Genomic DNA, 27,352 nt, shown 5'->3' with positions numbered 1-27,352 from the left:
ATGAAATTCAGTCCCTTGCAAGAGGTGACATTGAAACAGGAGATGTGGAGTCAGTATGAATAGAACTAAGAAATTGTAAGGGTAAAAAGACCCTAATGGGAATAATCTACAGGCCCCCAAACAGTAGCCTGGACATAGGGTGCAAGTTGAATCAGGAGTTAAAATTGGCATGTAGTAAAGGCAATGCTACAGTTGTTATGGGAGATTTCAACATGCAGGTAGACTGGGAAAATCAGGTTGGTACTGGGCCCTAAGAAAGGGAGTTTGTGGAGTGCCTCTGTAATGGATTCTTAGAGCAGCTTGTATTGGAGCCTACCAAGGAGAAGGCAATTCTGGATTTAGTGTTATGTAATGAACCGGATTTGATAAAGGAACTTGATATTATTGAGCCAATAAGAGGTAGTGACCATAACATGGTCAAGTTTAATCTACAATTGGAGAGGGAGAAGGGAGGCGGTGCAGTGTTACAGTTGAATAAAGGGAGCCATGAGGGAGGAGGTGGCCAAAGTTGACTGGAAAGGGATGACAGTAGAACAACAATGGCAGGTATTTCAGGGTATAATACAGAAGGTGCAGAATCAGTTCATTCCAAAGAGGAAGAAAGTTGCCAACGGGAGTAAGGGGCGACTGTGGCTGACAAGGGACGTCAGGGGCAGTACAAAAATAAAATAAAAGAATTACAACGTAGCAAAGACGAGTGGGAAGCAAGAGGATTGGGCAATGTTTAAAGAACAACAGAAGATAACCAAAAAGACAATACGGGGAGAAAAGATGAGGTACGAAGGCAAGCTAGCCAAGAATATAAAGGAGGATAGTAAAAGCTTCTTTAGGTATGTGAAGAGGAAAAAATTAGTTAAGACCAAAGATGGACGCTTAGAAGACTGAAAGGTGATTTTTTTTTATGGGGAACAAGGAAATGGCAGATGAGTTGAACAGGTACTTTGGATCTGTCTTCACTAAGGAGGACACAAACAATCTTCCTGATATAGTAGTGGCCAGAGATTCTGGGGTGACGGAGGAGCTGAAGGAAATCCACATTAGGCAGGAAATGGTGTTGGGTAGACTAATGGGATAGAAGGCTGATAAATCTCCAGGGACTGATGGTCTGCATCCCATGGTACTTAAGGAAGTGGCTCTCAAAATCCTGGATGCATTGGTGATAATTTTCCAATGTTCTATAGCTTCAGGATCAGTTCCTGTGGATTGGAGGGTAGCTAATGTTATCCCACTTTTTAAGAAAGGCGGGAGAGAGAAAACGGGGAATTATAGACTAGTTCGCCTGACATCGGTGGTGGGGACGATGCTGGAGTCAATTATAAAAGATGAAATAGCGTCACATTTGGATAGTAGTAACAGGATCGGTCTGAGTCAGCATGGATTTACGAAGGGGAAATCATGCTTGACTAATCTTCTGGAATTTTTTGAGGATGTTGTAACTAGGAAAATGGACAAGGGAGAGCCAGTGGATGTAGTGTACCTGGACTTTCAGAAAGCATTTGGTAAGGTCCCACATAGGAGATTAGTGGGCAAAATTAGAGCACATGGTATTGAGGGTAGAGTGCTGACATGGATAGAGAAGTGGTTGGCAGACAGGAAACAAAGAGTAGGGATTAACGGGTTCCTTTCAGAATGGCATGCAGTGACTAGTGGGGTAACGCAAGGCTCGGTGCTGGGAACGCTGCTATTTACAACATACATTAATGATTTAGATGAAGGGATTAAAAATAACATTAGCAAATTTGCAGATGACACAAAGCTGGATGGCAATGAGAACTGTGAAGAGGATGTTATGTGAATGCAGGGTGACTTGGACAGGTTGGGTGATTGGGCATATACATGGCAGATGGAGTTTAATGTGGATAAATGTGAGGTTATCCACTTTGGTAGCAAAAACAGGAAGGCAGATTACTATCTAAATGGTGTCAAGTTGGGAAAAGGGGAAGTACAACGGGATGTAGGGGTCCTTGTACATCAGTCTATGAAAGTAAACCTGCAGGTAAAGCAGGCAGTGAAGAAAGTGAATGGCATGTTGGCCTTTATAACAAGAGAAGTTGAGTATAGGAGCAAAGAGGTCCTTCTACAGTTGTATAGGGCCCTACTGAGACCACACCTGGAGTATTGTGTGCAGTTTTGGCCCCTTAAATGAGGAAGAACGTTCTTGCTACTGAGGGAGGACTGCGTAGGTTTACAAGGTTAAAACTAGGATGGCGGGACTGTCATATGCTGAGAGAATGGAGCGGCTGGGCTTATACACTCTGGAGTTTAGAAGGATGAGAGGGGATCTTATTGAAACATATAAGATTATTAAAGGTTTGGACATGCTAGAGGCAGGAAACATGTTCCCGATGTTGGGGGAGTTCAGAACCAGGGGTCACAGTTTAAGAATAAGGGGTAAGCCATTTAGAATGGAGACGAGGAAACACTTTTTCTCACTGTGAGTTGTGAGTCTGTGGAATTCTCTGCCTCAGAGGGCGGTGGAGGCTGGTTCTTTGGATATTTTCAAGAGAGAGCTACATAGTGGTCTTAAAGATAGCGGAGTCAGGGGGTATGGGGAGAAGGCATTGATTGGGGATGATCAGCCATGATCACAATGAATGGCGGTGCTGGCTGGAAGGGCCGAATGGCCTGTTCCTGCACCTATTGTCTATTGTCTATTGAACCTACGCCGCACTCCCTCAATAGCAAGAATGTCCTTCCTCAAATTAGGAGACCAAACCTGCACACAATATTCCATGTGTGGTCTCATCAGGGCCCTATACAACTGCAGAAGGATTTATTTGCTCCTATACGCAACTCATCTTGTTATGAGGGCCAACTTGCCATTAGCTTTCTTCACTATCTGTTGTACCTGTATGCTTACTTCCAAAATTTCAAAATGTATGTTTTGTGTGTAGTATGTATGAGTCTATCTGTCTGGATGTGTCTGCATGCAAGATATTCATTGTATTTGCACCTCAGCCTATTTATGCATATGGCAAAACATTTGACTTGACTTGATTTGAGTTGAAAATTGATAAATAAAGTAAATAGTCAACTAAACTGCATCGAAGTTGGCGACATCAAATATTACAGTGGCCAAAAGTGAATTATGATCGGGTGCTCCAAACAATGTGTCATTTTCCCCATCTTAACTAGGGTAAAGTCACAAGGTAAACGATGAATCAGCTATTTTATTCATTTGGATTGTATCGATTTAGCACAGACTGATTGCTCATTTACTACATGTACCTTATATGGATGGCTTGTGTCCATGCTGGAGGTTTAATAGTAAGTGATTCAACCACCGCAGGACCAAAGATTGTCTTGATTCCATTCCAAATTACCATCAGTACCGGGAATTGTTGGTTAATTTCCTCATCCCACTGATACCAACAATGCTGACACTACTTTGGAATATAAGTAACAGTTCATTTCAATTCAGTTGAGTTTTTTTATCACATGTATGAGGTAGAGTGAGAAGCTTTTGCTGCATGCTAACAGACAGCAGAAAGCCAATACATGATTACAATCAAGCCATTTACAATGTATAGATAGATGCAGGATAAGGGAATAGTGTTTAGTGCAAGGTAAAGCCAGCATAGTCCGATGAAGGATAGTCCGGGCATCACAAATGAGGTAGATAGTAGTAGATACTCCAACATGAGCTGGAGTAGAACACTAAGCCCCTTAACGCTCAGCCATTCAATATAATCATGGTGGACTCAATCTTACCCAGAACACCACCCACACTCTCCATGCCTTGTTTCCCAGACAGTTTAAATATCGGTGCCGACAATAGTCTCTGTTTTAAGAAATTTTAAAATGGTCTCTTATTCCGAAACTATGTTCCTGGTTCTTGATATCCTCAGTCAATTGCCCTCAGAATCTAGTCTATCAATAAGATCACCATCCAAAACTCCAATGCATAAAGTTGACAGTGAATTCTCTCTGCACTGCTTCCAATGTAAGCACATCCTTCTCCAAGATGCATCACGGAGAAAAGACGCACCTCCATCCAGGCAAGTGACCCCCTATTCCTCCCCCCACCCGCCACTCTCCACATAAGACATACTGAGAAACATTAAAACATGCATTTAGACACACTGAAAATAACAAAAAAGGCAAAGGGGAGATTGAGGAAGACCGGTGGCCTTTGGACATAGAGAGTTAATCTGACAATCCAATGAGGTTCTACCAGAGGAAATGTCAAGGTCTGTTTTCAGGTTGGACGGTGTCTGATAAGGAGCTGAAGGGGGGGAGGGGTGTCAGTTATTTCGATCCAAGACAAAGTGGAATTTCCATATGAAGAGGATTGTAAATCATTGGCACTCTGCACCTTGGTGGGTTATGGATGATCAGTCATTGAGTGTTTTCACAGCTGACATGAACAGAATTACAGGGACATGCAGACCAGGGCGGCACGGTGGCGCAGCGGTAGAGTTGCTGCCTCACAGCGCCAGAGACCCGGGATCCATCCTGACTACGGGTGCTGCCTGTACCGAGTTGGTACCTTCTCCCCTTGACCGCGTAGGTTTTCTCCGGGATCTCCGGTTTTCCCCACACACTCCAAAGACGCACAGGTTTGTAGGTTAATTGGTTTGATATAAGTGTCAATTGTTCCGAGTGTGTGTAGGATAGTGTTAATGTGCGGGGTTTGCAGTTCGGCGTGGACTCGATGGGCCGAAGGGCCTGTTTCCACGCTGTATCTATAGGGTGATTTCACCAAAGGTCAAATGAGCGTAGATCCCCCCTCACGTGACCGAAAATTCTGACTGGAGGACATCTCTCAGTTTGGTACATGTAAGTGAATGGGGAAACACGCACTTTCACACCCGTTAAAAACATGGAAAACGGCCGATTTTTGAGCTGAAATTTTCTGTGCTAGTCGGGGTGACCCTGAAGCACAGCGACCTAAATTTTCAGGCAAAACTAAAGATAGAAAGTGAGGTAATTACAAGAGGGAACTGAAGGTAGAAAGCCGCGGAAATGAACAGCTGACAATTGCCGTGGTGATTTTAAGATCCAAAATATCGTGAATTATCGCATTTTCTCGCTGAATTTCATCAAAAGTAAGTTAATAATGCCTTAGTTTTGATGAAATTTAGCGAGCAAATGCGATAATTCCCGATATTTTGGATCTTAAAATCACCACGGCAATTGTCAGCTGTTCATTTCCGCGGCTTTCTACCTTCAGTTCCCTCTTGTAATTACCTCACTTTCTATCTTTTGTTTTGCCTGAAAATTTAGGTCGCTGTGCTTCAGGGTCACCCCGACTAGCACAGAAAATTTCAGCTCAAAAATCGGCCGTTTTCCATGTTTTTAACGGGTGGGAAAGTGCGTGTTTCCCCATTCACTTACATGTACCAAACTGAGAGATGTCCTCCAGTCAGAATTTTCGGTCACGTGAGGGGGGATCTACGCTCATTTGACCTTTGGTGAAATCACCCTATAAACTAAAGTAAACAGAGGTTTTGAGGGGGCAGGGTGAGCCGGGGTGATATTGAATGACAATGAGGGATGGAGGGGCTGAGCGGTGAGCGCCAGCACTTGCATGAAACAGGAGGTCCATTCCTATCAGATACCCTCACAGACGCATGGTCTAGCCCTCCTCCCCACATTACTGCTTGTGCCAGCTTGCTTCACAGCAAAACGGTGCACCATTCCCCACAATAACATATCCTCCTCGCTTGTAACAAGTCCCGTGTATGGGTGCTTAATAAACGTAGCTTACTTATTCTGGGCTGCGTGTGTCAAATACGAAATAGCTTCCCGTCGCTGCTGTGAGGAGTTCCAGCCCGCGGGGGAAGAGGGGGAATAACGCCGAGGTTTGTAGTTAGTGACATCAATAACAGGGTCTCTGCCCCAGGGAGCCCGCGGGGGTGGCCACTAAGGCAGAGGCGTGGGGTATTCATTAATCCGCGCCCCTTATTAATTATTTGTTAACGTCCCGCGAGTTTGTTGGAGAGGCTGCCTTGGTGGATGTTGTGTTGGGTCGGGGCTGGAAGCAGCCTCTAGCCGGGGTAAGTGGATTTGTGCAGCATGTGCTCCGGATCGCACTTCTTAAGAACTTTTCTAAACCCCAGTTTGTTTTCTTTCCTTGTTATCCATGAGCGAGGAGGTTTCGCTGGTCGCTGGCGCTAGGCGGCTGGCTCTGCCGGCAACCACTCACTCCCCTGCCTGGAGAAGGGTCTCGACTCCAGATATGCTGCCAGAGCCGCTGAGTTTGTGTGTTTCCTCCCCATTATAATGCCCCCTCTACCAAAACCGACCGTGCCAGGTGCGACGTTCACTTGTCTTTTACTTCCAGTATTTTAGCCTCGATGAGTTGCTCGCAGGTAGGGCTTTAATCTTTGCACTCTGTTTCTGCGCTATTCTTGTTGTAAATGTGCGTGCCCCGAGATAGGATCGAACCGGCGGACTATCGGATCAAGCTGTACTTTGGGATGAGAACAACTGGTCGTTGCCACACGCTGTGCTGATCGGGGGGAGCGAGGTTGCAGAAACAATAACACAATCGGACAGATAGTCTGCAGGAGATTGCTCATCCAATTCGTTCAGTTAATGAAAGATCCCGGCCTGGAGTTTCTGCTCTTAGTATGTTGTGTTAGTTCCAAAGAGCAAATGCTGAATTCTCATTGACTGCCCAGTTGCGTGGGGCCAGTGATTGAGAGGTATTTTCTCGCTGTGTTTTCATGAATGCGGTAAAGGCATATTTTAATCTCGCAACTAAACTGCCACGTAAATGGGTGCTCTGAGCTATTGATCTAAATTATTATGCAAAACATATGAACAAAAGGGGAGGGGTGTTGTGTGTGTGTGTGTGTGTGTGGGGGGGGGGGGGGGGGGGGGGGGAGATGGTGGGGGGGGGGGGGGGTGGGGGGGGGGGAGGAGGAAATTAGGAAATGTTCTGAGCGTGTAAATGCAGAACACAAAATAAAATTTCTGCTGAACTTTCTAGCAAGTGAGTAGAAAGGTGCAACTGTGTGGATGGAAGTAACGAATGTCACTCTGGCTGGGCCTGGCAGGGATTGAACAGATAGGGAGCAATGTACATTTATTTATATTACTTCACAATGTTTTCCAGTATGTTGGCATTGAGATGACAAAGATACGATTAGCCAAATTCTTCAGCTTCAGGGAGCTGAGTGGAATTTGATCACGTTGATACCCTGATGATTACATCTTTGAACAGTAATTGGGTTGGATACTGACATGTGGAAGTAATAATGAATATCAGGGTAATACAGTAGAAGGCAAACAGGAAGTCAATGAAGCAAAGAAATATGAACAATTACACGCAAACTTTTACAGTTTTGATATAATCCAATGTGCGGTGTCAGAGTGTCCAGAGTTGGACATTGGAAATTTGCTTTTTGTTCTTTTCATTGCTTGTAAATATTGATTGTAATGTCCAATTGTTTGATAATTTCGATTTTGTTACTATTAATGTCTTTAATGTCTGTACTTGTTCGGAATAAATAAAATAAATAAATAAATAAATAAAAATAGAGTGAGAAGAGAATGCAATGAGATATTGAGATGGTATTGAGAAGAAAGTGGAGGAAAGATTGGGCAGGTTGTTAATCTGGTGCTGTTTGACTTGCAAGCCAAAATTAAAATCTTAGCATGCTGATTATGAATTGATGCAAAGCTGCATTGTGTGTTTTATTTCCGATCAATGAAACTGCTTTTGATATATTTAGGGGGCATAATGTCATACTCCAACAAGTAAGATAAACAAAGCATTAAGTGTTGTTTTTTTGATAAGCATTTGATGCTTGGGAATTTAGCTGGTGTTGCTATAATGGACAAGATTCACCTGATTGTGGAATGTGTGATCAAATGATGGTATTTATCTCTGCTACATGCCATAGACATGAAGAACTGTTTCACAACAATCTGATTGATTTTGCACTTTAAGAAATCCGGTCTAATCACAAAAAGGTCTCAATATCATTCATGCCATGATCCACAAATAATATCGACCTGAGTGTGCATGTCTTCAGGCTAAATGTCATAGTCATAGAGTGATACTGTGTGGAAACAGGCCCTTTGGCCCAACTTGCCCTCATATGTCATTAGAAACGGGAATAGTCCCCGAGGATTGGCGTACTGCGCATGTTGTTCCATTGTTTAAAAAGGGTTCTAAGAGTAAACCTAGCAATTATAGACCTGTTAGTTTGACTTCAGTGGTGGACAAATTAATGGAAAAGACACTTAGAGATAATATATATAAGCATCCGGATAAACAGGGTCTGATTAGGAACAGTCAACATGGATTTGTGCCTGGAAGGTCATGTTTGACTAATCTTCTTGAATTGTTTGAAGAGGTTACGAGGGAAATTGACGAGGGTAAAGCAATGGATGGTGTCTATATGGACTTTAGTAAGGCCTTTGACAAGGTTCCTCATGGAAGGTTGGTTAAAAGGTTCAACTGTTGGGTATAAATGCAGGATGGATTCAACAGTGGCTTAATGGGAGAAGTCAGAGGGTAATGGTGGATGGCTGTTTGTCGGGTTGGAGGCAGGTGACTAGTGGGGTGCCTCAGGGATCTGTGTTGGGTCCTTTGTTGTTGTCATGTACATCAATGATCTGGATGAAGGTGTGGTAAATTGGATTAGTAAGTATGCAGATGATACCAAGATAGTGGATAATGAAGAGGATTTCCAAAGTCTACAAAGTGATTTAAGGCCATTTGGAAGAATGGGCTGAAAGATGGCAGATGGAGTTTAATGCTGATAAATGTGAGGTGCTACACCTTGGCAGGACAAATCAAAATAGGACGTACATGGTGAATGATAGGGAATAGAAGAATACAGTTGAACAGAGGGATCTGGGAATAACCGTGCATTGTTCCTTGAAGGTGGAATCTCATATAGATAGGGTGGTAAAGAAAGCTTTTGGTATGCTAGCCTTTATAAATCAGAGCATTGAGTATAGAAGCTGGGATGTAATGTTAAAATTGTACAAGGCATTGGTGAGACCAAATCTGGAGTATGGTGTACAATTTTGGTCGCCCAATTATAGGAAGGATGTCAACAAAATAGAGAGAGTACAGAGGAGATTTACTAGAATGTTGCCTGGGTTTCAACAACTAAGTTACAGAGAAAGGTTGAATAAGTTTGGTCTTTATTCTCTGGAGCGCAGAAGGTTAAGGGGGGACTTGATAGAGGTCTTTAAAATGATGAGAGGGATAGACAGAGTTGATGTGGACAAGCATTTCCCTTTGAGAATAGGGAAGATTCAAACAAGAGGACAAGACTTCAGAATTAAGGGACAGAAGTTTAGGGGTAACATGAGGGGGAACTTCTTTACTCAGAGAGTGGTAGCGGTGTGGAATGAGCTCCCAGCGGAAGTGGTGGAGGTGGAGGTGGAAGTGGTGGAAGTGGTTCGTTGGTATCATTTAAAAATAAATTGGATAGGCATATGGATGAGAAGGGAATGGAGGGTTATGGTATGAGTGCAGGCAGGTGGGACTAAGGGAAAAAAGTTGTTTGGCACGAACTTGTAGGGCCGAGATGGCCTGTTTCCGTGCTGTAATTGTCATATGGTTATATGGTTATATGGTCAATGTCCCACCTGCCTGTGTTTGGTCCAGATCCCTCCAAACCTGTCCTATCCATGTACCTGTCTAACTGTTTCTTTAACGTTGGGAAAGTCCCTACCTCCTCTGGCAGCTTGTTCCATACACCCACCACCCTTTGTGTGAAGCAGTTACCCCTCAGATTCCTATTAAATCCTTTCCCCTTCACCTTAAAACTGTCCTCTGGTCCTCAATTCACTTACTCAGAGCAAGAGTGGTGTTGTTGGTTTGGGTTTGATCTCAGGTGTATTCTAATAAATTTAAAACCTAAAGTGTATTCGGAATCAATATTTTATTTGGAACTCCGGCTATAAACGATGTCCTTCAGAGATAATGGTCTTGTGATTTGACGATATTTTCATTATATTGGTTGGCTTCCAGGCTTACATTGCCATCAATCAGGCCTGACTTGCACACAATGGAATAAAAAGGTATGACAGATGCCGTTTTATTCCAAAGATCGACACAAGTGCTGGAGTACCTCAGCGGGACAGGCAACATCTATGGCGAAAATGGATAGGTGGAATTTTGGGTTGAGACCCTTCTTCAGATTGATTGGAGGTTGAGTGGGGGACGGGAGGGGAACTGGAAGCAAGAAAAGACCAAGGCAAATCGGGGCCAGCAACAGATAACCATGGGCAGGGTGGTTCCCTGATAGGCCGATTGTTGGCTAGGGATGGTGTGATCACAAGAGAGATACATCTTTGCGAACTGTGGAGCTAGTTTACCAACTTTTAGTGGAGAAAGGGGGACAAGGTGGGGAGGGGGCGGAGGAGAGTGTATGTAGAAGTTAGCTAAATTTAATCAACATTCATGCTGCTGGGTTGTAAGCTACCCAAGCGATATACGAGGTGCTAGTTCCTCAATTGTTGGTGCTGTTTTGACATCATGAATGATTGAAGGATATTCTCCAAACCTTCTTGGAAAAATGCAATATCTCCATTGACTTTAGAGATACACGTGGAAACAGGCCCATCGGCCCACTGAATCCTTGCCGACCATGAATCACCCCGTACACTAACACTGTACTACACACTAGGGACAATTTACAATTTTTACCAAAGCTAATTCACCTGGTAAACCGGAGCACCCAGGGAAAACCCACACGGTCACGGGGAGAAGGTACAAACTCCATACAGACAGCACCCATAGTCAGGATCGAACCCGGGTTTAGCACTGTGAGGCAGCAACTCTACCACTGCGCCAACATTTTGGCATTCACAATGATTATCGATCCAATAGCATAAGGACAGATTCAATGGCTGAATTGTTATTAATATTAATGACATCATTTTAGTGAGATAATAAACTTACCGTGGGTAGGATTTCAACTAACAAAGGAATAACAAAGAGAAAACAAAGTCATAACAGGACAGAAACAAGGGAATGGCAGGGTTCTGGAGAGTGTTGTAGTACAGAGATATCTAGGAGTGCAGGTGCATAGTCCCTTGAAAGAGATTTCATAGGGTGGTCAAGAAGGCTTTCGGCAGATTGGTCTTCATCAGACAGGATATTGAGTGGAGAAGATAGATACAAAATGCTGGAGTAACTCAGCGGGACAGGCAGCATTTCTGGAGAGAAGGAATGGGTGACGTTTTGGGTCGAGACCCTTCTTCAGATTGGTTAGGGATAAGGGAAACGAGAGAAATAGATGATGATGTAGAGAGATAAAGAACAAAGAATGAAAGATGTGCAAAAAAGTTACGATGATAAAGGAAACGGGTCATTGTTAGCTGTTTGTTGGGTGAAAACTAGAAGCTGGTGCATCTCGGGTGGGGGGTGGGGGGGGGGATAGAGAGAGAGGGAATGCCAGGGTTACTTGATGTTAGAGAAATCAATATATCTTTCATTCATTGTTCTTTATCTCTCTACATTATCGTCTTTATCTCTCGTTTCCCTTTCCTCTAACCAGTCTGGGAAAGGGTCCCTACCTAAAACGTCAACCATTCTTTCTCTCCAGAGATGCTGCCTGTCCCGCTGAGTTACTCCAGCTTTTTGTGTCTATTTTCTGTTTAAACCAGCATGTGCAGTTCCTTCCTACATATTGAGTAGATAAGTTGGGGTGTTATGTTACACTTGTACAAGATTTGGTGAGGTCACATTTGGAGTATTGTGTTCAGATTTGGAGGCCGTGCTGCAGGAACGATGTTGTAAGCAGGAAGAGTGCAGAGCAGATTTACGAGGTTGTTACAGGACTTGAATGCCTGAGTTAAAAGGGAGAGGTTAGACAGGCTCGGACCTGTTGGGGGAGGTGCTCAAAGTCTTTTACCCAGCGCAGGGGAATCTAGAACCATTGGTTTAATGTGAGGGGCGGAAATTTAATATGCAGCTGAGGGGCAACGTTTTCACACACAGGGTATGTGGAATGAGCTGCCAGAGGAGGTAGTTGAGCAGGTACAATAACAATATGTAAAAGGCATTTGGACAGGTACATGGATAGGATCGATTTAGACAGATATGGGCCAAATGCAGGCAGGTGGATCTAGTGTAGATGGGGCATGTTGATCGGTGTGGGCAAGTTGAGATTATACTTGCCTCTGATAGCTCGCAACATGAAAAACCTACCTGCCAGGTCCCTTTTAAATCCTTCCCCCTTGCCTCAAATAAATGCCTTCTAGTTCCTCAACTCTGGGGAACAAACAAATATTCGACCCTGTCCATACCCCTCAGTTTTATAAACCTTTATAAGGTCACTCTTCACTGTGGGGAAAACACTCAACAATCCATTCTTTCCATATAATTCAAAGTCTCCAGTCCAAGCAACATTGCAATTCATCTTTTCCACACTCTCTAGTTTAATCACATCCTTTCTGTAGACCAGTGAGCAGAAATATCATATACTTCTGAAGATAGACACAAAATGCTGGAGTAACTCAGGTGGCTATATGGAAGGAGGCAGGATCTCGGGAGAGAAGGAATAGTTGCCATTTCTGGTGGAGACCCTTCATCAGACTGAGTCAGGATAGACGGAGATATGGAAGGGTAAGGTTTAAAAACGACAGATCAAAGCAGAACAGTAGAATGGATCATTGTTGGCAGAAGGGAAGCTGCACAAACAGTAAAATTAATCAGGACAGTGAAACTAGTTGGAGAACTAGGGTAGGGTAGGGGATACAATAGACAATAGGTGCAGGAGTAGGCCATTCGGCCCGTCGAGCCAGCACCGCCATTCAATGTGATCATGGCTGATCATCCCCAATCAGTACCCCGTTCCTGCCTTCTCCCCATATCCCCTGACTCCGCTATCTTTAAGAGCTTTATCTAACTCTCTCTTGAAAGTATCTAGAGAGGCGGCCTTCACCGCCCTCGGAGGAAGAGAATTCCACAGATTAACAAATCTCTGTGTGAAAAAATGTTTCCTCGTCTCCGTTCTAAATGGCTTACCCCTTATTCTTAAACTGTGGCCTCTGGTTCTGGACTCCCCCAACATCGGGAACATGTTTCTTGCCTCTAGCATGTCCAAACCCATGATAAATTCCAGAGTATATATGGAAACATAGAAACATAGAAATTAGGTACAGGAGCAGGCCATTCGGCCCTTCGAGCCTGCACCGCCATTCAATATGATCATGGCTGATCATCCAACTCGATATCCTGTACCTGCCTTCTCTCCATACCTCATGATCCCTTTAGCCACAAGGGCCACATCTAACTCCCTCTTATATATAGCCAATGAACTGGCCTCAACTACATTCTGTGGCAGAGAATTCCACAGATTCACCATTCTATGTGAAAAATGTTTTTCTCATCTCGGTCCTAAAAGATTTTCCCCCTTATCCTTAAACTGTAACCCCTTGTTCTGGACTTCCCCAACATCGGGAACAATCGTCCTGCATCTAGCCTGTCCAACCCCTTAAGAATTTTGTAAGTTTCTATAAGATCCCCCCTCAATCTTCTAAATTCTAGCAAGTACAAGCCGAGTCTATCCAGTCATTCTTCATATGAAAATCCTGACATCCGAGAAATCAGATACAAGCCCAGCTGCTCCATTCTATCAACATATGAGAGTCCCACCATCCCGGGAATTAACCTTGTGAACCTATGCTGCACTCCCTCAATAGCAAGAATGCCCTTCCTCAAATTTGGAGACCACAACTGCACACAATACTCTTGGTGTGGTCTCACTAGGGCCCTGTTCAACTGCAGAAGGGTGTCTTTGTTCCTACACTTAACTCCTCTTGTTATGAAGGCCAACATGCCTTTTGCTTTCTTCACTGCCTGCTGTACCTGCACGCTTACTTTCAGTGACTGATGAACAAAGACCCCCCAGATCTCATTGTAATTCCCCTTTTCCCAACTTGACACCATTCAGATAATAATCTGCCTTCCTGTTTTTGCTACCAAAGTGGGTAACCTCACATTTATCTACATTAAACTGCATCTGCCACGCATCTGCCCACTCCCCCAACCTGTCCAAGTCATCCTGCATCGTCCTCACAGTTCATACTGCCACCCAGCTTTGTGCCATCTGTAAATTTGCTAATGTTACTTTGAATCCCTTCATTTAAATCATTAATGTATATTGTAATTAGCTGCAGTCCCAGCACCGAGCTATGCGGCACCCCACTAGTCACTACCTGCCATTCTAAAAGGGACCCATTAATCCCTACTCTTTGTGTCCTGGCTGCCAAACATTTTTCTATCCATGTCAGCACTCTACCCCCAATACCATGTGCTCTAATTTTGCCCACTAATCTCCTATGTGGGACCTTATCAAATGCTTTCTGAAAGTCCAGGGACACTGGCTCTCCCTCGTCCATTTTCCAAGTTACCTCCTCAAAAAATTCCAGAAGATTAATAAAACATGATTTCCCCTTCGTAAATCCATGCTGACTCGGACCGATCCTGTTACTGCTGAAGGGAGACGGACAGCAAGGTGCTATTTGAAGTTAGAGAAGTCAATATTAATACTGCTGGGGTGTAAACTCCCAAGCAAAATATGAGGTGCTGTTCCTCCAATTTGTGTTGGGCTTCACTCTGACAGTGGGAGTGGGAGTTAAAGTGTTTAGCAACTGGGTGATCATGTGGGCCATTTTTCCGTCAATGAGTTTGGGCAAATTGCAAAGCACACACTATTGGATTTGGTCAGTAAAATATGTAAAGTAGCCCATGTGTCCTTTATTCATTTTTTAGTTGATGCCTGCAGGCTGTGTTTCCCAAACTGAACAGTGGTGCGCACTATTCTGTTGATCAGGCACAGTAAGGATCTTCAGCCAGCAAGGTCAGGAGAGTTGCCCCAGGCCTCTGCACCCAGCGTAAGCTCACCCAGCTGTGTTACTCACGTGTGGATGTCTGTCATCTGCTGAGCTCCCTCTAACAATCAGTTGCTTCTCCTCTCATCATGTTCTCCAGAGGTGGCCCCTTGCTGTGCAGCAATCCCCTCACCCTCGTGCTCTGTGTGAGACTGTTGCATGTTGCAATGTCTGATATCATACTCCCACCCATCCCCCTCCAGTCCCTGATGAGTTTTTGTTACAACTTTCTCCTGTGGTCTGATTAGACCTTTACTGTGAGTTGTCTAGGAAGGAACTGCAGACGCAGGCTTGCTCAGAAGATAGACACAAAATGCTGGAGTAACTCAGCGGGACAGGTAGCATCTAAGGAGAGAAGGAATGGGTGACGTTTTGCGTCAAGACTCTTCCTCAGACTGAGGAAGGGTCTTGAATCGAAATGTCACCCATTCCTTCTCTCCAGAGATGCCGCCTGTCCCGCTGAGTTACTCCAGCATTTGTGTCTAACTTTATTGTAAGTTATGAGGCTATTGTTTTCGAAATCATGAAAGGTTTTTGATGGAGTATTAATTGGTTCCATTCACAGGAGGGTTAGTCATCATGGGTCACAAGCTTAAAATTATTGTCTTGAAAATATATTTCCCCCATGAGAGGAATGAATTGCCTGAAAGTTTACTGCAAATAGACTTGATTGGAATTTACCATTCCCAAATAGACCGGACTTATTGGTCATAAGGTCATAAGTGATAGGAGCAGAAGTAGGCCATTCGGCCCAACAAATCTACTCCGCCATTCAATCATGGCTAATCTATTTTCCCCTCCTAACCCCATTCTCCTGCCTTCTCCTCTATAACCCCTGACCCTCGTACTAATCAAGAATCTATCTATCTCTGCCTTAAAAATATCCGTTGACTTGGTCTCTATTGGGGTCAGTGTGTTGGGACGAATTGTGCATCTCTCCGAAGAACTGTCGGGGCAAGTGTCAAATGATCTGTAAGCTATACTATTCTATGAAAGAGATTTACCCATGTTAATATGCTCATTGCAAAGCATTTGCAAAAAAGCAATCGTGAACTCTGCTAGAACCCCACTGTTTTTGGTCTGGACATAAGCTGGAGGAATATAAGGATTCCAAAAAGAGATGCCTGAGTGTTGAATTGTTTTAATCTACTAACTTCACTGATGTAAATAGATCGAGTAAATGCACAGAGTCTTTTACCCAGAGTAGGGCAATCATGAGCCAGAGAACATTGGTTTAAGTTGAGAGGAAAAATATTTAATAGGTACCTGAGGGGTAACATTTTCACACAAACGGTGGTGGGTGTATGGAATGGGCTGCTAGAAGAAATAGTTGAGGCAGGTACTATCACATTTTAAAAACGTTTCAATAGGTGCATGGATAGGATAGGTTTAGAAGGATATGGGCCAAATGCAGGTAGGTGGGGCTGGTGTAGGTGGGGCATGTTGGTTAGCGCAGGCAAGTTGGGACAAAGCGTTCGTTGTATGATGCTAGTGGAGTTAATATGTCATACCACACTCATCAATTTTCAAAACAAGCAAGCAAGCTGGTGCTCAAACTGCTCGCTCATGGCTACCCATCCCATCAATTACTACGTGGTTGCTTTGGAGATAAGGTGTTCAGGAAAGACTGAAGAAGGGTCCCGCCGATTCCTTCTCTCTATTGATGCTGCCTCACCTGCTGAGTTACTCCAACACTTTGTGTCCACCTCCTACCCATTTCCTACCCATGTACTTGTCCAAATGCCTTTTAAATGTTGATATAGTTTCTTCCTCAACTGCCTCCTCTGGCAGCTCATTCCACATGCCCACTACCCCCGTGTGAAATATTCTCATTAAATCTTTCCCCTTTCACTTTAATCCTATGTTCCCTGTTTTTTCCATTCCCCTATTCTGGTTAAAAGACTTTGAGAAGTCTTTTATCAATAATCAATAATGTGGATAAATGTGAGGTTATCCATTTTGGTGGCAAAAATGGGAAAGCAGACTATTATCTAAATGGTGGCCGATTGGGAAAGGGGGAGATGCAGCGAGACCTGGGTGTCATGGTACACTAGTCATTGAAGGTAGGCATGCAGGTGCAGCAGGCAGTAAAGAAAGCAAATGGTATGTTAGCTTTCATTGCAAAAGGATTTGAGTATAGGAGCAGGGAGGTTCTACTGCAGTTGTACAGGGTCTTGGTGAGATCACACCTGGAGTATTGCGTACAGTTTTGGTCTCCAAATCTGAGGAAGGACATTATTGCCATAGAGGCAGTGCAGAGATGGTTCACCAGACTGATTCCTGGGATGTCAGGACTGTCTTATGAAGAAAGACTGGATAGACTTGGTTTATACTCTCTAGAATTTAGGAGATTGAGAGGGGATCTTATAGAAACTTACAAAATTCTTAAGGGGTTGGACAGGCTAGATGCAGGAAGATTGTTCCCGATGTTAGGGAAGTCCAGGACAAGGGGTCACAGCTTAAGGATAAGGGGGAAATCCTTTAAAACCGAGATGAGAAGAACTTTTTTCACACAGAGAGTGGTGAATCTCTGGAACTCTCTGCCACAGAGGGTAGTTGAGACCAGTTCATTGGCTATATTTAAGAGTGAGTTAGATGTGGCCCTTGTGGCTAAGGGGATCAGGGGGTATGGAGAGAAGGCAGGTACGGGACACTGAGTTGGATGATCAGCCATGATCATATTGAATGACGGTGCAGGCTCGAAGGGCCGAATGGCCTACTCCTGCACCTAATTTCTATGTTTCTACCCATCTCTATTCCCCTCATGACCTTCTACACCTCTATAAATTCACCACACATCCTCCTGGGAGACCAGTCCGAGCCTGCGCAACCTCTCCCTATAGCTCAGGTCCAAGTCCTGGCAACAACCTCAAATCTTCAGTGCACGCTTTCCAGCTTGATAACATCTTTTCTATAGCAGGGTGACCAGATGAGCACAATACTCCAACTGTGGCCTAACTAGTGCCTTGTACAGCTGTAACATAACATCCCAACTTCTACAGTCAATACCGTGACTGATTAAGGCCAATGTGCTGAAAGCTGCCTTGATCACCCTATCTACCTGTGGCTTCACTTGCAAGGAACTATGTACATGAACCCCTAGATCCCTCTGCTCTACAACAGTCCCCAAGGCCTGTTATTCACTATGAAGGTCCTGCCCTAGTTAGACTTCCCAAAATTGCACACCTCACCTTTATCTGCATTAAACTATTAACCACATGTGAGGAAACTCTTGACCTTTTACCCCGTCCCACCCTTCAGTGACCCAAAAGGTTTTTCTCTGTGAAGCAGCGATTTGCTGGCACCTCTTCCAGTCAAGTGGAATACGCTGAGTGTGCATTATCCATTCCTCTGCCCAACTGATCAAGATCCTGCTGTAACCTTTGTTAGCCATCTTCGCCATCTATACTAGCACAAATCTTAGTGTCATATGCAAACTTATTAATCATGCCATCTGCGTTCTCATCCAAGTCATTGATACTCTTCTTACGCACTTTTGCTTGTGACCACAGGTGAGGAAACTCTTGGCCTTTCACCCCGTCCCAATCGTAAGGGACCCAAAAAGTTTTTCCCTATGAAGCAGCAATTTGCTTGCACCTGTTCCAGTCGAGTGGAATACGTTGAGTGTGCAAAATAAGCTTTCCTTTACATGCGGAAACAAAGCCCTTGCTTGGTGCCACTATAATTTAGCAATGTTACAACATTTTGAGATTTTAAAGATCGTCTGTAATTTATCCCATCAGATAAAGCATAAAAAGAAGTTTAATTTGACACCTAATTCACTTTCACATCTTCAGTATTCAAAAAGTTATGGCCATTTCCATACTCGGAAATTAGCATCTTGTTCCCTATTGCTTTTCCATTGACAACACAAAAGCTGTGATCAAGGACAGTCAAAAGCCCATAAGTTTCTTAAAAAGTAAGAGAACTGAATGAAATTTTCAGTTATTATAGATTGAAGCATTCTGAAACAAATATGAAACAATTTTACTTGGATGACCTGAAATTAAAACATATAATTAGTTAGTTACCCAATTGTAGCTAATTACAAAATTCAATTAATAGATCTAAACATCTATCCATTTCTTAAGAAAAGGTTAACATTTTTAAAAAGCCTAAGTGTCCAAATAACATTCACACAAGAATTAGCAATATAACATGATTTTTAAATCTCATTGTCATGAATTTATAGGCCAAATGGAAGGAATTTAGTGTTTAATTCCTGTAAATTAATGGGCATTTAAATCATCTTGCGAGTGGGATTTTGTGGAACGCGCTGGTTTGGAACTTTGCAGTTGCAGTGAATTTAAACCCCATATCGGCAGGAAAAATACTGCCGGTTCGTATATTTACATAATGACATTTTCACAACGTGAAATTTTGATTAAAGGCATCCTAAGAAGCAAGTTTATATGAAAAATTAAACGGCATACCTTGCCTTGTCCCCTACGTGAGATCCGTCCCGTTGACGGCATTTGAAGATGATTTTAATTTTACTCCAACAATTAAATTATCCAGCGCTAATTTTAACAAACTTAATAAAACGGCAGTCAAAGCGATTTTTCTTTAGCAACTAAACAGCCTGACAGAGATCGATTTGAATAGGCTGCAGAAAAATCGCATTTTAAACCCGCCCCCTCTCAAAGACGCCAAAGTCGCGCACACGGGCAGTGGCAGAACTGCAGCGCCGCTGAAGGTAAGTTTTGTAACATACCTATATAATTCATCCCACTCTGCCTTTCTGAGTTCTCCTGTACTATTACAATGAGGCCTGATGTAGGCTTGAGGAACAGCACTGTATTAAATTGTACAACTCCAGGTGACTTGATTTTGCTTATTGCACCAGTTGTCAAGCTGGGATATTGGCTCGCCACTCTTTTTTTTTTGACCTGCCAGGATTCCCACTCTACATGTCACAACTCCCACATTCTTCTGTCTCTTCCTCTCTCCAGACAGAATAAGGACAGAGTTCCCCTGGTTCTCACCTTTCACCTCACCAGCCTCCGCATCCAACACATCATCATCGGACATTTCCGTCACCTCCAATGTGATGCCACCACCAGTCGCACCTTCCTATCCTCACCCCTTTCTGCTTCCACAGGGACCACTCCCTCCATAACTCCTTGGTTCACTCATCCATTCCCAAATAAATCATCCCCTCTCGCTTTTCTTCATCTCTGTCTTCATTACAGTGGACTGACTACTGACTGAAGAAGGGTCTTGACCCGAAACATCACCCATTCTTTCTCTCCAGAGATGCTGCCTGTCCTGCTGAGTTACTCCACTCTATTCCTCGTCTACGCCGCATCTGCTCCCAAGATGAGGCTTTCCATTCAAGGATATTCGAGATACCCTCACTCTTTGTTGATTGTGTCCCTCTTTGTTGATTGTGTCAGATAGATCCCTCACCCGCGTCTCTTCTGTGGCCAGTAGATCTGATTGTGCTCCCACTTCCACTCTGGAAGCAACAAGGATAGAGATCTTTAGTCATCCCCTTTCACCTTCAGCATCCACCACGCCATCCTCCACATCTTTCCATCTCCACCACTTTCCACCTTCTACAGAGACCGTTCCCTCCGCAAATCCTTGGTTCACACATCTGTTCACTCATCCTCCTGCAACTGCCCCTATATATCCTCTCTTGCCTGTGTCCACGGACCCCAGTAGTCCTTCCAGGTGAAACATGCACCGCCTCTAACCTGTGTTCCCATTGTGGACCCCTGTACATCGACGGGACCAAGCATAGACTCAGCGAGCGTTTAGTCGAACACGTGCTTGGTCTGCCAAGGCCGACCTGATCGTCCAGTTGCTAACCATTTTATTTCTGTTCTGGGCCTCCTCCATTGCCTGAGTGATGCCACACGCAAACTGGAGGAACAACATCTCGTATTCCGCTTGCGCAACTTTCAACCCAGCAGTGAGAACATTAAATGCTCCAACTTTAGGTAAACTCTCACATCCATCCGCCTGCACTTTCTCCCCCACATCTCTTTACTTCCCCACCAAACTTCCCTCACCCCCCTCCTCTGTGCCCCACAGGGACTTACACCGATTTCTTCCATTGCCTTCCTGCATTGAGGACAATCTCAAGAGATTTCATAAATATATAAAGGAGAAAAGGGTAACTAGACAGAGAGTGGGACCTCTCAGGAATCAAAGCGGTCAACTCTGTGTAGAGCCACAGGAGATGGGCAAGGTCCTCAATGAGTATTGCTCTCTTGTTTTTACCGTGGAGAAAGACACAAGGACAGGGGAACTTGGGTCAGTCAATGGAAGTGTCTTGAAAACAGTCAGTGCTACAGTCAAAGAGGTGCTGAAGGTCCTGATACATGTTAAGGTAGACAAATCTCCAGGTCCTGAGCAGTTATATCCAAGAACATTGCGGGAAACCAGAGAGAAAATTGCGGGAGCCCTGGGATCATAGAAACATAGAAAGTAGGTGCGAGAGCAGACCACCAGGTCCGTCGAGCCCGCACCGCCACTCGCTCATGGCTGAACACTAAACAGACACACTTACCCACAAACAGTAGACACAAGACACAGAACACAAGACACTACCCTCCCCTTTATACCGCTATCACCCCTCTCCACCCCAAGAACCTCGTGATCTCCTGGGGGAGGCAAAAAAACGGATAAAAACCCAGGTCCAATTCGGGAAAAAAATCCGGGAAATTCCGCTCCGACCCCAATCAGGCGATCGACACTTGTCCAGGAGATCACTCAGGTCTTACTATACTAACCATACCTAGGTCCATATCCCTGCCCTCTCCCCGTAGCCCCTTATCCCCTTGGCAGCTAAAAAACCATCTATTTTAGTCTTAAATATATTTAAAGTTTCTGCTTCCACTGCTCCCTGGGGCAGTGAATTCCATAAATTAACCACCCTCTGGGTGAAGAAGTTCTTCCTCATCTCAGTTTTAAAAGAGCCCCCCTTTATTCTGCAACTATGTCCCCTAGTTCTAGTTTCCCGGTTAATTGGGAACATCCTCTGTGCATCCACCCGATCAAGGCCCCTCACGATCTTATATGTTTCAATGAGATCGCCTCTCATTCTTCTAAACTCCAAAGAGTAGAGTTCCAGCCTACTTAACCTTTCCTCATATGTCAATCCCCTCATTGCAGGAATTAATCTTGTAAACCTTCGCTGCACTGCCTCCAGGGCTAGTACATCCTTTCTTAAGTATGGACCCCAGAACTGTACACAGTATTCCAAATGTGGTCTCACTAATACTGTGTACAGCTGCAGCAAGACCTCCGTGTTTTTATACTCAATCCCCCTAGCAATAAAGGCCAAAACTCCATTGGCCTTCCTGATTGCTTGCTGCACCTGCATACTAACTTTCAGTGATTCATGTACTAATACCCCTAGATCCCTTTGCATTGCATTACAACGCAGCTCCTCCTCATTTAGAAAATAACTTGCCCTATCATTTTTTTTCCCAAAGTGAATGACTTCACATTTATTAGTATTAAATTTCATCTGCCAAGTTGTTGCCCAGTCACCTAGCTTATCTATATCCTTTTGCAGACTCTTCCTATCCTCCTCATCCCCTACTTTTCCTCCCATTTTTGTATCGTCCGCAAATTTTGATATATTACACTTGGTTCCCTCCTCCAAATCATTTATATAAATTGTGAACAACTGGGGTCCCAGCACCGACCCTTGCGGAACCCCGCTAGTTACCGGTTGCCATCCCGAGTATGAACCATTTATCCCCACTCTCTGCTTCCTATTTGTTAGCCAATCCTCTACCCATGCTAATATATTACCCCCAATCCCATAATTTTTTATTTTTAGCAATAGTCTCTTATGTGGCACCTTGTCAAAAGCCTTTTGGAAGTCCAAGTATACCACATCCACCGGTTCCCCTTTATCCACCCGGGTTGTTACTTCCTCAAAGGAGAGATAGCTGAATGGATAGCAAATTGGCTCCATGGAAGGAAGCAGAGGGTGATAGTGGAAGGTTGCTTCTCGGACTGGAGGCCTGTGACTAGTGGTGTGCCTCAGGGTTCGGTGCTGGGCCCGTTACTGTTTGTCATCTACATTAATGATTTGGATGAGAACATACCTGGCAAGATTTGCAAATTTGCTGATGATACAAAAGTGGGTGGTTTTGCAGATAGTGAAGAGAGTTGTGAAAATTGCAGCAAGATCTTGATCGATTGGGCAGGTGTGTTGTAGAGCAGAGGGATCTAGTAGTGCAGATGCATGGTTTCCTGAAGTCACAGGTAGATAGGGCGGTTAAAAAGGCTTTTGGCACATTGGGCACGTCAGTCTGAGTATTGAGTACAGAAGTTGGGAGGTCATGTTGCAGTTGTATAAGACGTTGGTTTCAAAGGTCTTTTATTGTCACGGGTACCAATTAAGGTTCTGTGATATGGGAATTACCATACAGTCATACGAACAAAAAAAGCAACAATTACATAAAAGTTTAAATAAACATCCACCACAGCAGATTCCCCACATTCCTTATTAAGATTCAAGACTCAAGAGAGTTTATTGTCATGTGTCCCAGATAGGACAATGCAATTCTTGCTTTGCTTCAGCACAACAGAATATAGACGGCATGAATACAGAACAGGTCAGTGTGTCCATATACCATTGTATAAATATACTAGACTAAGTGGGACCCGTTGGGTCCCAGCATCACACAGGAGGGCTGGTCATCCAACCAAATATTCCACCTCTCCACCAATTCTAATATTGGTGGCCAGTTGGGGTGGGGGGGGGACTTTCTGGAGTGCTAGTATGGGTCAAGCAGGGTATAAGGCCACCAAATTCAAGTGCAGTTTCTTACCACTTCTAGCAGGGTGCAAGGCCACCAAATTCAAGTGCAGTTTCATACCATTTGAAGTAGGGTGCAAAGCCACTAAAGACAGAGAGTCGTGACCTCTCCCTCCTCCATCTTGCAGAGACTGAGCCACACCCGCATTTCCGGGTTTTATAACCCCTCCCCCCCACCACCGGAAAAGGTGTGGCTTTCATGGAGTGATTGACAGGCGAGAGATTCTCAACATTTAAAAAAAAACTATTAACACTTTTATTTTTCATTGATGAGAAGAATTCTCTGCACCTGCTCAGCGGAGGGGGACTGAGTAAGATGGCCAAAAATCACAGCCGTATGTGGTAGCGTTTTATCTAAAATCAATATACAGTGCAAACAGGAAGTAAGTGCATTTACAGTAGTGCCTTTTAACTTCAAGCCAAAGCACCCAAGCCACCATTTGCAGTAAGTAGTGTCTTTCACCTTCAAGCCACAATTTGAAGTAAGTAGTGCCTTTCAACTTCAAGCCAATGCACCCATGCTCCCATTTGCAGTAAGTAATACATTTTAACTTCAAGCCATTGCACCCAAGCCACCATCTGCAGTAAGTAGTGCCTTTCAACTTCAAGCCACTCCCAAGCCTCCATTTGCAGTAAGCAGTGCCTTTCAACTTCAAGCCACACCCAAGCCACCATTTGCAGTAAGTAGTGTCTTTCTGGAGCGCTAGTATGATCCATTTTAGAACCAATAGACATTTTTTTGCAAGCTTTATAGCCAATAGACATTTTTTTGCAAGCTTTAGAACCAATTCAACTTCAAAGCTCCCAAGCCACCATTTGCAGCAAGTGGTGTCTTTCAACTTCAAGCCACAACCAAGCCACCATTTGCAGTAATAGTGCCTTTCAACTTCAAGCCAAAGCAACCAAACCACCATTTGCAGTAAGTAGTGCCTTTCAACTTCATGCCACCATTTGCAGTAAGTAATGCCTTTCAACTTCAAGCCATTGCACCCAAGCCACCATTTGCAGTAAGTTGTGTTTTCAACTTCAAACCAAAGCTCCCAAGCCACCATTTGCAGTAAGTAGTGCCTTTCAACTTCATGCCACCATTTGCAGTAAGTAATGCCTTTCAACTTCAAGCCAAAACACCCAAGCCACCATTTGCAGTAAGTAGTGTCTTTCTGGAGCGCTAGTATGAACCATTTTAGAACCAATAGACAATTTTTTTGCAAGCTTTATAGCCAATAGACATTTTTTTGCAAGCATTAGAACCAATAGTCATTTTTTGCAAGCTTTAGAACCAATAGTTTTTTTTTAGCAAGCTTTTTTTAAAACCAATAGACATATTTTTGCAAGCTTTAGAACCAATAGAGACACTTTTTTGCAAGCTTTAGAACCAATAGACATTTTTTGAAAGCATTAGAACCAATAGACATTTTTTTGCAAGCTTTAGAACCAATAGAGACACTTTTTTGCAAGCTTTAGAACCAATAGACATTTTTTGCAAGCTTTAGAACCAATAGACATTTTTTGCAAGCTTTAGAACCAATAGACTTTTTTTGCAAGCTTTAGAACCAATAGACATGTTTTGCAAGATTTAGAACCAATAAACACTTTTTTTTTCAAGCTTTAGAACCAATAGACACATTCTGCAAGCATTTTAGAACCACTAAGGGCACTTACATTTGAGTAAACATGTGTTCAGTGTTATTCACAGCTCAGAGAAATGTGACCCTCTGCCTTCCTCCATCTTGAAGAGTGAGTGAGGCACACCACTTCCTGGTTTTATAGTCCCTCCCCCCTGCCACCAGCGGTGGCAGCAGAGAGAATGGGGAATTTTATAAAAAACATTAATATCTCTGTCATTTTTAATCGACGGGAAATATCCTCAGCACACATGTGGCGGAGGGGGGCTCTGAGCAAGGTGGCCAAAAATGACGGCCGTAGGTAGTGGCGTTCTCTCGGAAATCGCAGCACAGTTGGCCAAAACCGGTCAAGAACAGACTTTTAGTAATATACATACACACATGAATAAATAAAACAGATAAAGTGCAAATAAATAGATAATGGGCTATAAATGTTTGTTTGAGGAGTTCAATAGCATGATGGCTGTGGGGAAGCAGCTGTTTCTGAACCTGGACGTTGCAGTCTTCAGGCTCCTGTACCTTCTACCTGAAACTAGCGGGGAGATGGGTGTGTGGCCAGGATGGCGTGGGTCCTTGATGACGCTGCCAGCCTTTTTGAGGCAGCGACTGCCATAGATCTCCTCAATGGTAGGGAGGTCAGAGCCGATGATGGACTGGGCAGTGTTTACTACTTTTTGTAGTCTTTACCGTTCCTGGACGCTCAAGTTGCCGAACCAAGCCACGATGCAACCAGTCAGCATGCTCTCTACTGTGCACCTATAGAATTTAGAGAGTCCTCCTTGACAAACTGACTTTCCGTAATCTTCTCAGGAAGTAGAGGCACTGATGTGCTTTCTTTATGATTGCATCAGTGTTCTCGGACCAGGAGAGATCTTCAGAGATGTGCACGCCCAGGAATTTGAAGCTCTTGACCCTTTCCACCATCGACCCATTGATATAAACGGGACTGTGGGTCCCCATCCTACCTCTTCCAAAGTCCATAATCAGTTCCTGGGTTTTGCTGGCGTTGAGAGCCAGGTTATTGTGCTGGCACCATTTGGTCAGTTGGTCGATCTCACTTCTATACTCTGACTCGTCCCCATCAGTGATACGTCCCACAACAGTGGTGTCGTCAGCGAACTTGATGATAGAGTTCGCACTATGACCAGCTACGCAGTCATGAGTATAGAGTTAGTACAGCAGGGGGCTGAACATGCAGCATTGAGGTGCTCCCGTGCTGATTGTTATCGAGGCTGACACCTTTCAACCAATTCGAACAGTCTGTGGTCTGTGAATGAGGAAGTCGAGAATCCAATTGCAGAGAGATGCGCAGAGACCCAGGTAGCGAATCATTTCTAAGGCACCATGTTATAGGAAATATATTGTCAAGGTAGAAAGGGTATGGAGAAGATTTACGAGGATGTGGCCAGGACTAGAGGGTCTGAGCTATAGGGAGAGGTTGAGTAGGCTGGGACTCTATTCCTTGGAGAGCAGGAGGATGAGGGGTCATCTTCTAGAGGCGTATAAAATCATGGGAGGAATAGTTTGGGTAGATTCACTTGCCCAGAGTAGATGAATTGAGGACCAGAGGACATAGGTTTTCGATGAAGGGGAAAAGATTTATTAGGAATCTGAGGAGTAACTTTTTCACACAAAGTGTGATGGGTGTATGGAAGAAGTTGTCAGAGGAGGTAGTTGAGGCTGGGACTATCTAAACATTTAAGAAACAGGTACATGGATAGGACAGGTTTGAAGGGATAAGGAACAAATACAGGCAGGTGGGACCAGTTTAGCTTGGACATATTGGCGGGTACGGGCACGTTGGTTGAATGGCCTGTTTCCACTCTGTATCAGACTCTATGACTCTATGACCTGCATTTCCTACTCTGGTTTCACGAAGTCCGACACTTCATTCCTTTTGTCACGCTTTTATTTCATCTCTAGCCTATAGAGTCATGCATCCTGGAAACAGTCCCTTCAACCCAACTTGCCCATCCCGACCAACATGCATTAGTCCCACCTGCCTGTGTTTGACTCATATCCCTCCAAGATCCCTCCTTTTTGCTATTCCTTTTGAAAACATCTTCTACTTTTGTATACTTTTGGGGAAATAACCCTGCAAGAGAAAGTAGCGGCAACTGGGTCTGTG

The 27,352-nt window shown here is 44.0% G+C and overlaps 1 protein-coding gene across 5 annotated transcripts in view; it reads left to right on the top strand.

Moving 5' to 3' along the window:
- The first annotated feature begins 5,499 nt into the window (after nt 1-5,499).
- Nucleotides 5,500-27,352, top strand: part of slc16a12b (solute carrier family 16 member 12b) — a 105,233-nt gene continuing 83,380 nt past the window's right edge. For 2 of the 5 annotated variants that reach the window (XM_055646561.1, XM_055646560.1), the window contains exon 1: nt 6,020-6,256. In XM_055646561.1, coding sequence (XP_055502536.1) covers nt 6,226-6,256 — 31 coding nt within the window. In that variant the 5' untranslated portion in view covers nt 6,020-6,225. Of the gene's footprint in view, nt 6,000-6,019; nt 6,315-27,352 lie in introns of those variants that run through there. The other 3 variants (XM_055646557.1, XM_055646556.1, XM_055646558.1) reach the window with 3 other exon arrangements.

The sequence above is a fragment of the Leucoraja erinacea genome, chromosome 15 (genome assembly GCF_028641065.1).
Source record: "Leucoraja erinacea ecotype New England chromosome 15, Leri_hhj_1, whole genome shotgun sequence".
Classification (NCBI taxonomy): domain Eukaryota; kingdom Metazoa; phylum Chordata; class Chondrichthyes; order Rajiformes; family Rajidae; genus Leucoraja; species Leucoraja erinaceus.
The sequence above is the reverse complement of the archived record's forward strand: the minus strand, read 5'-3'. Positions and strand labels throughout refer to the sequence as shown.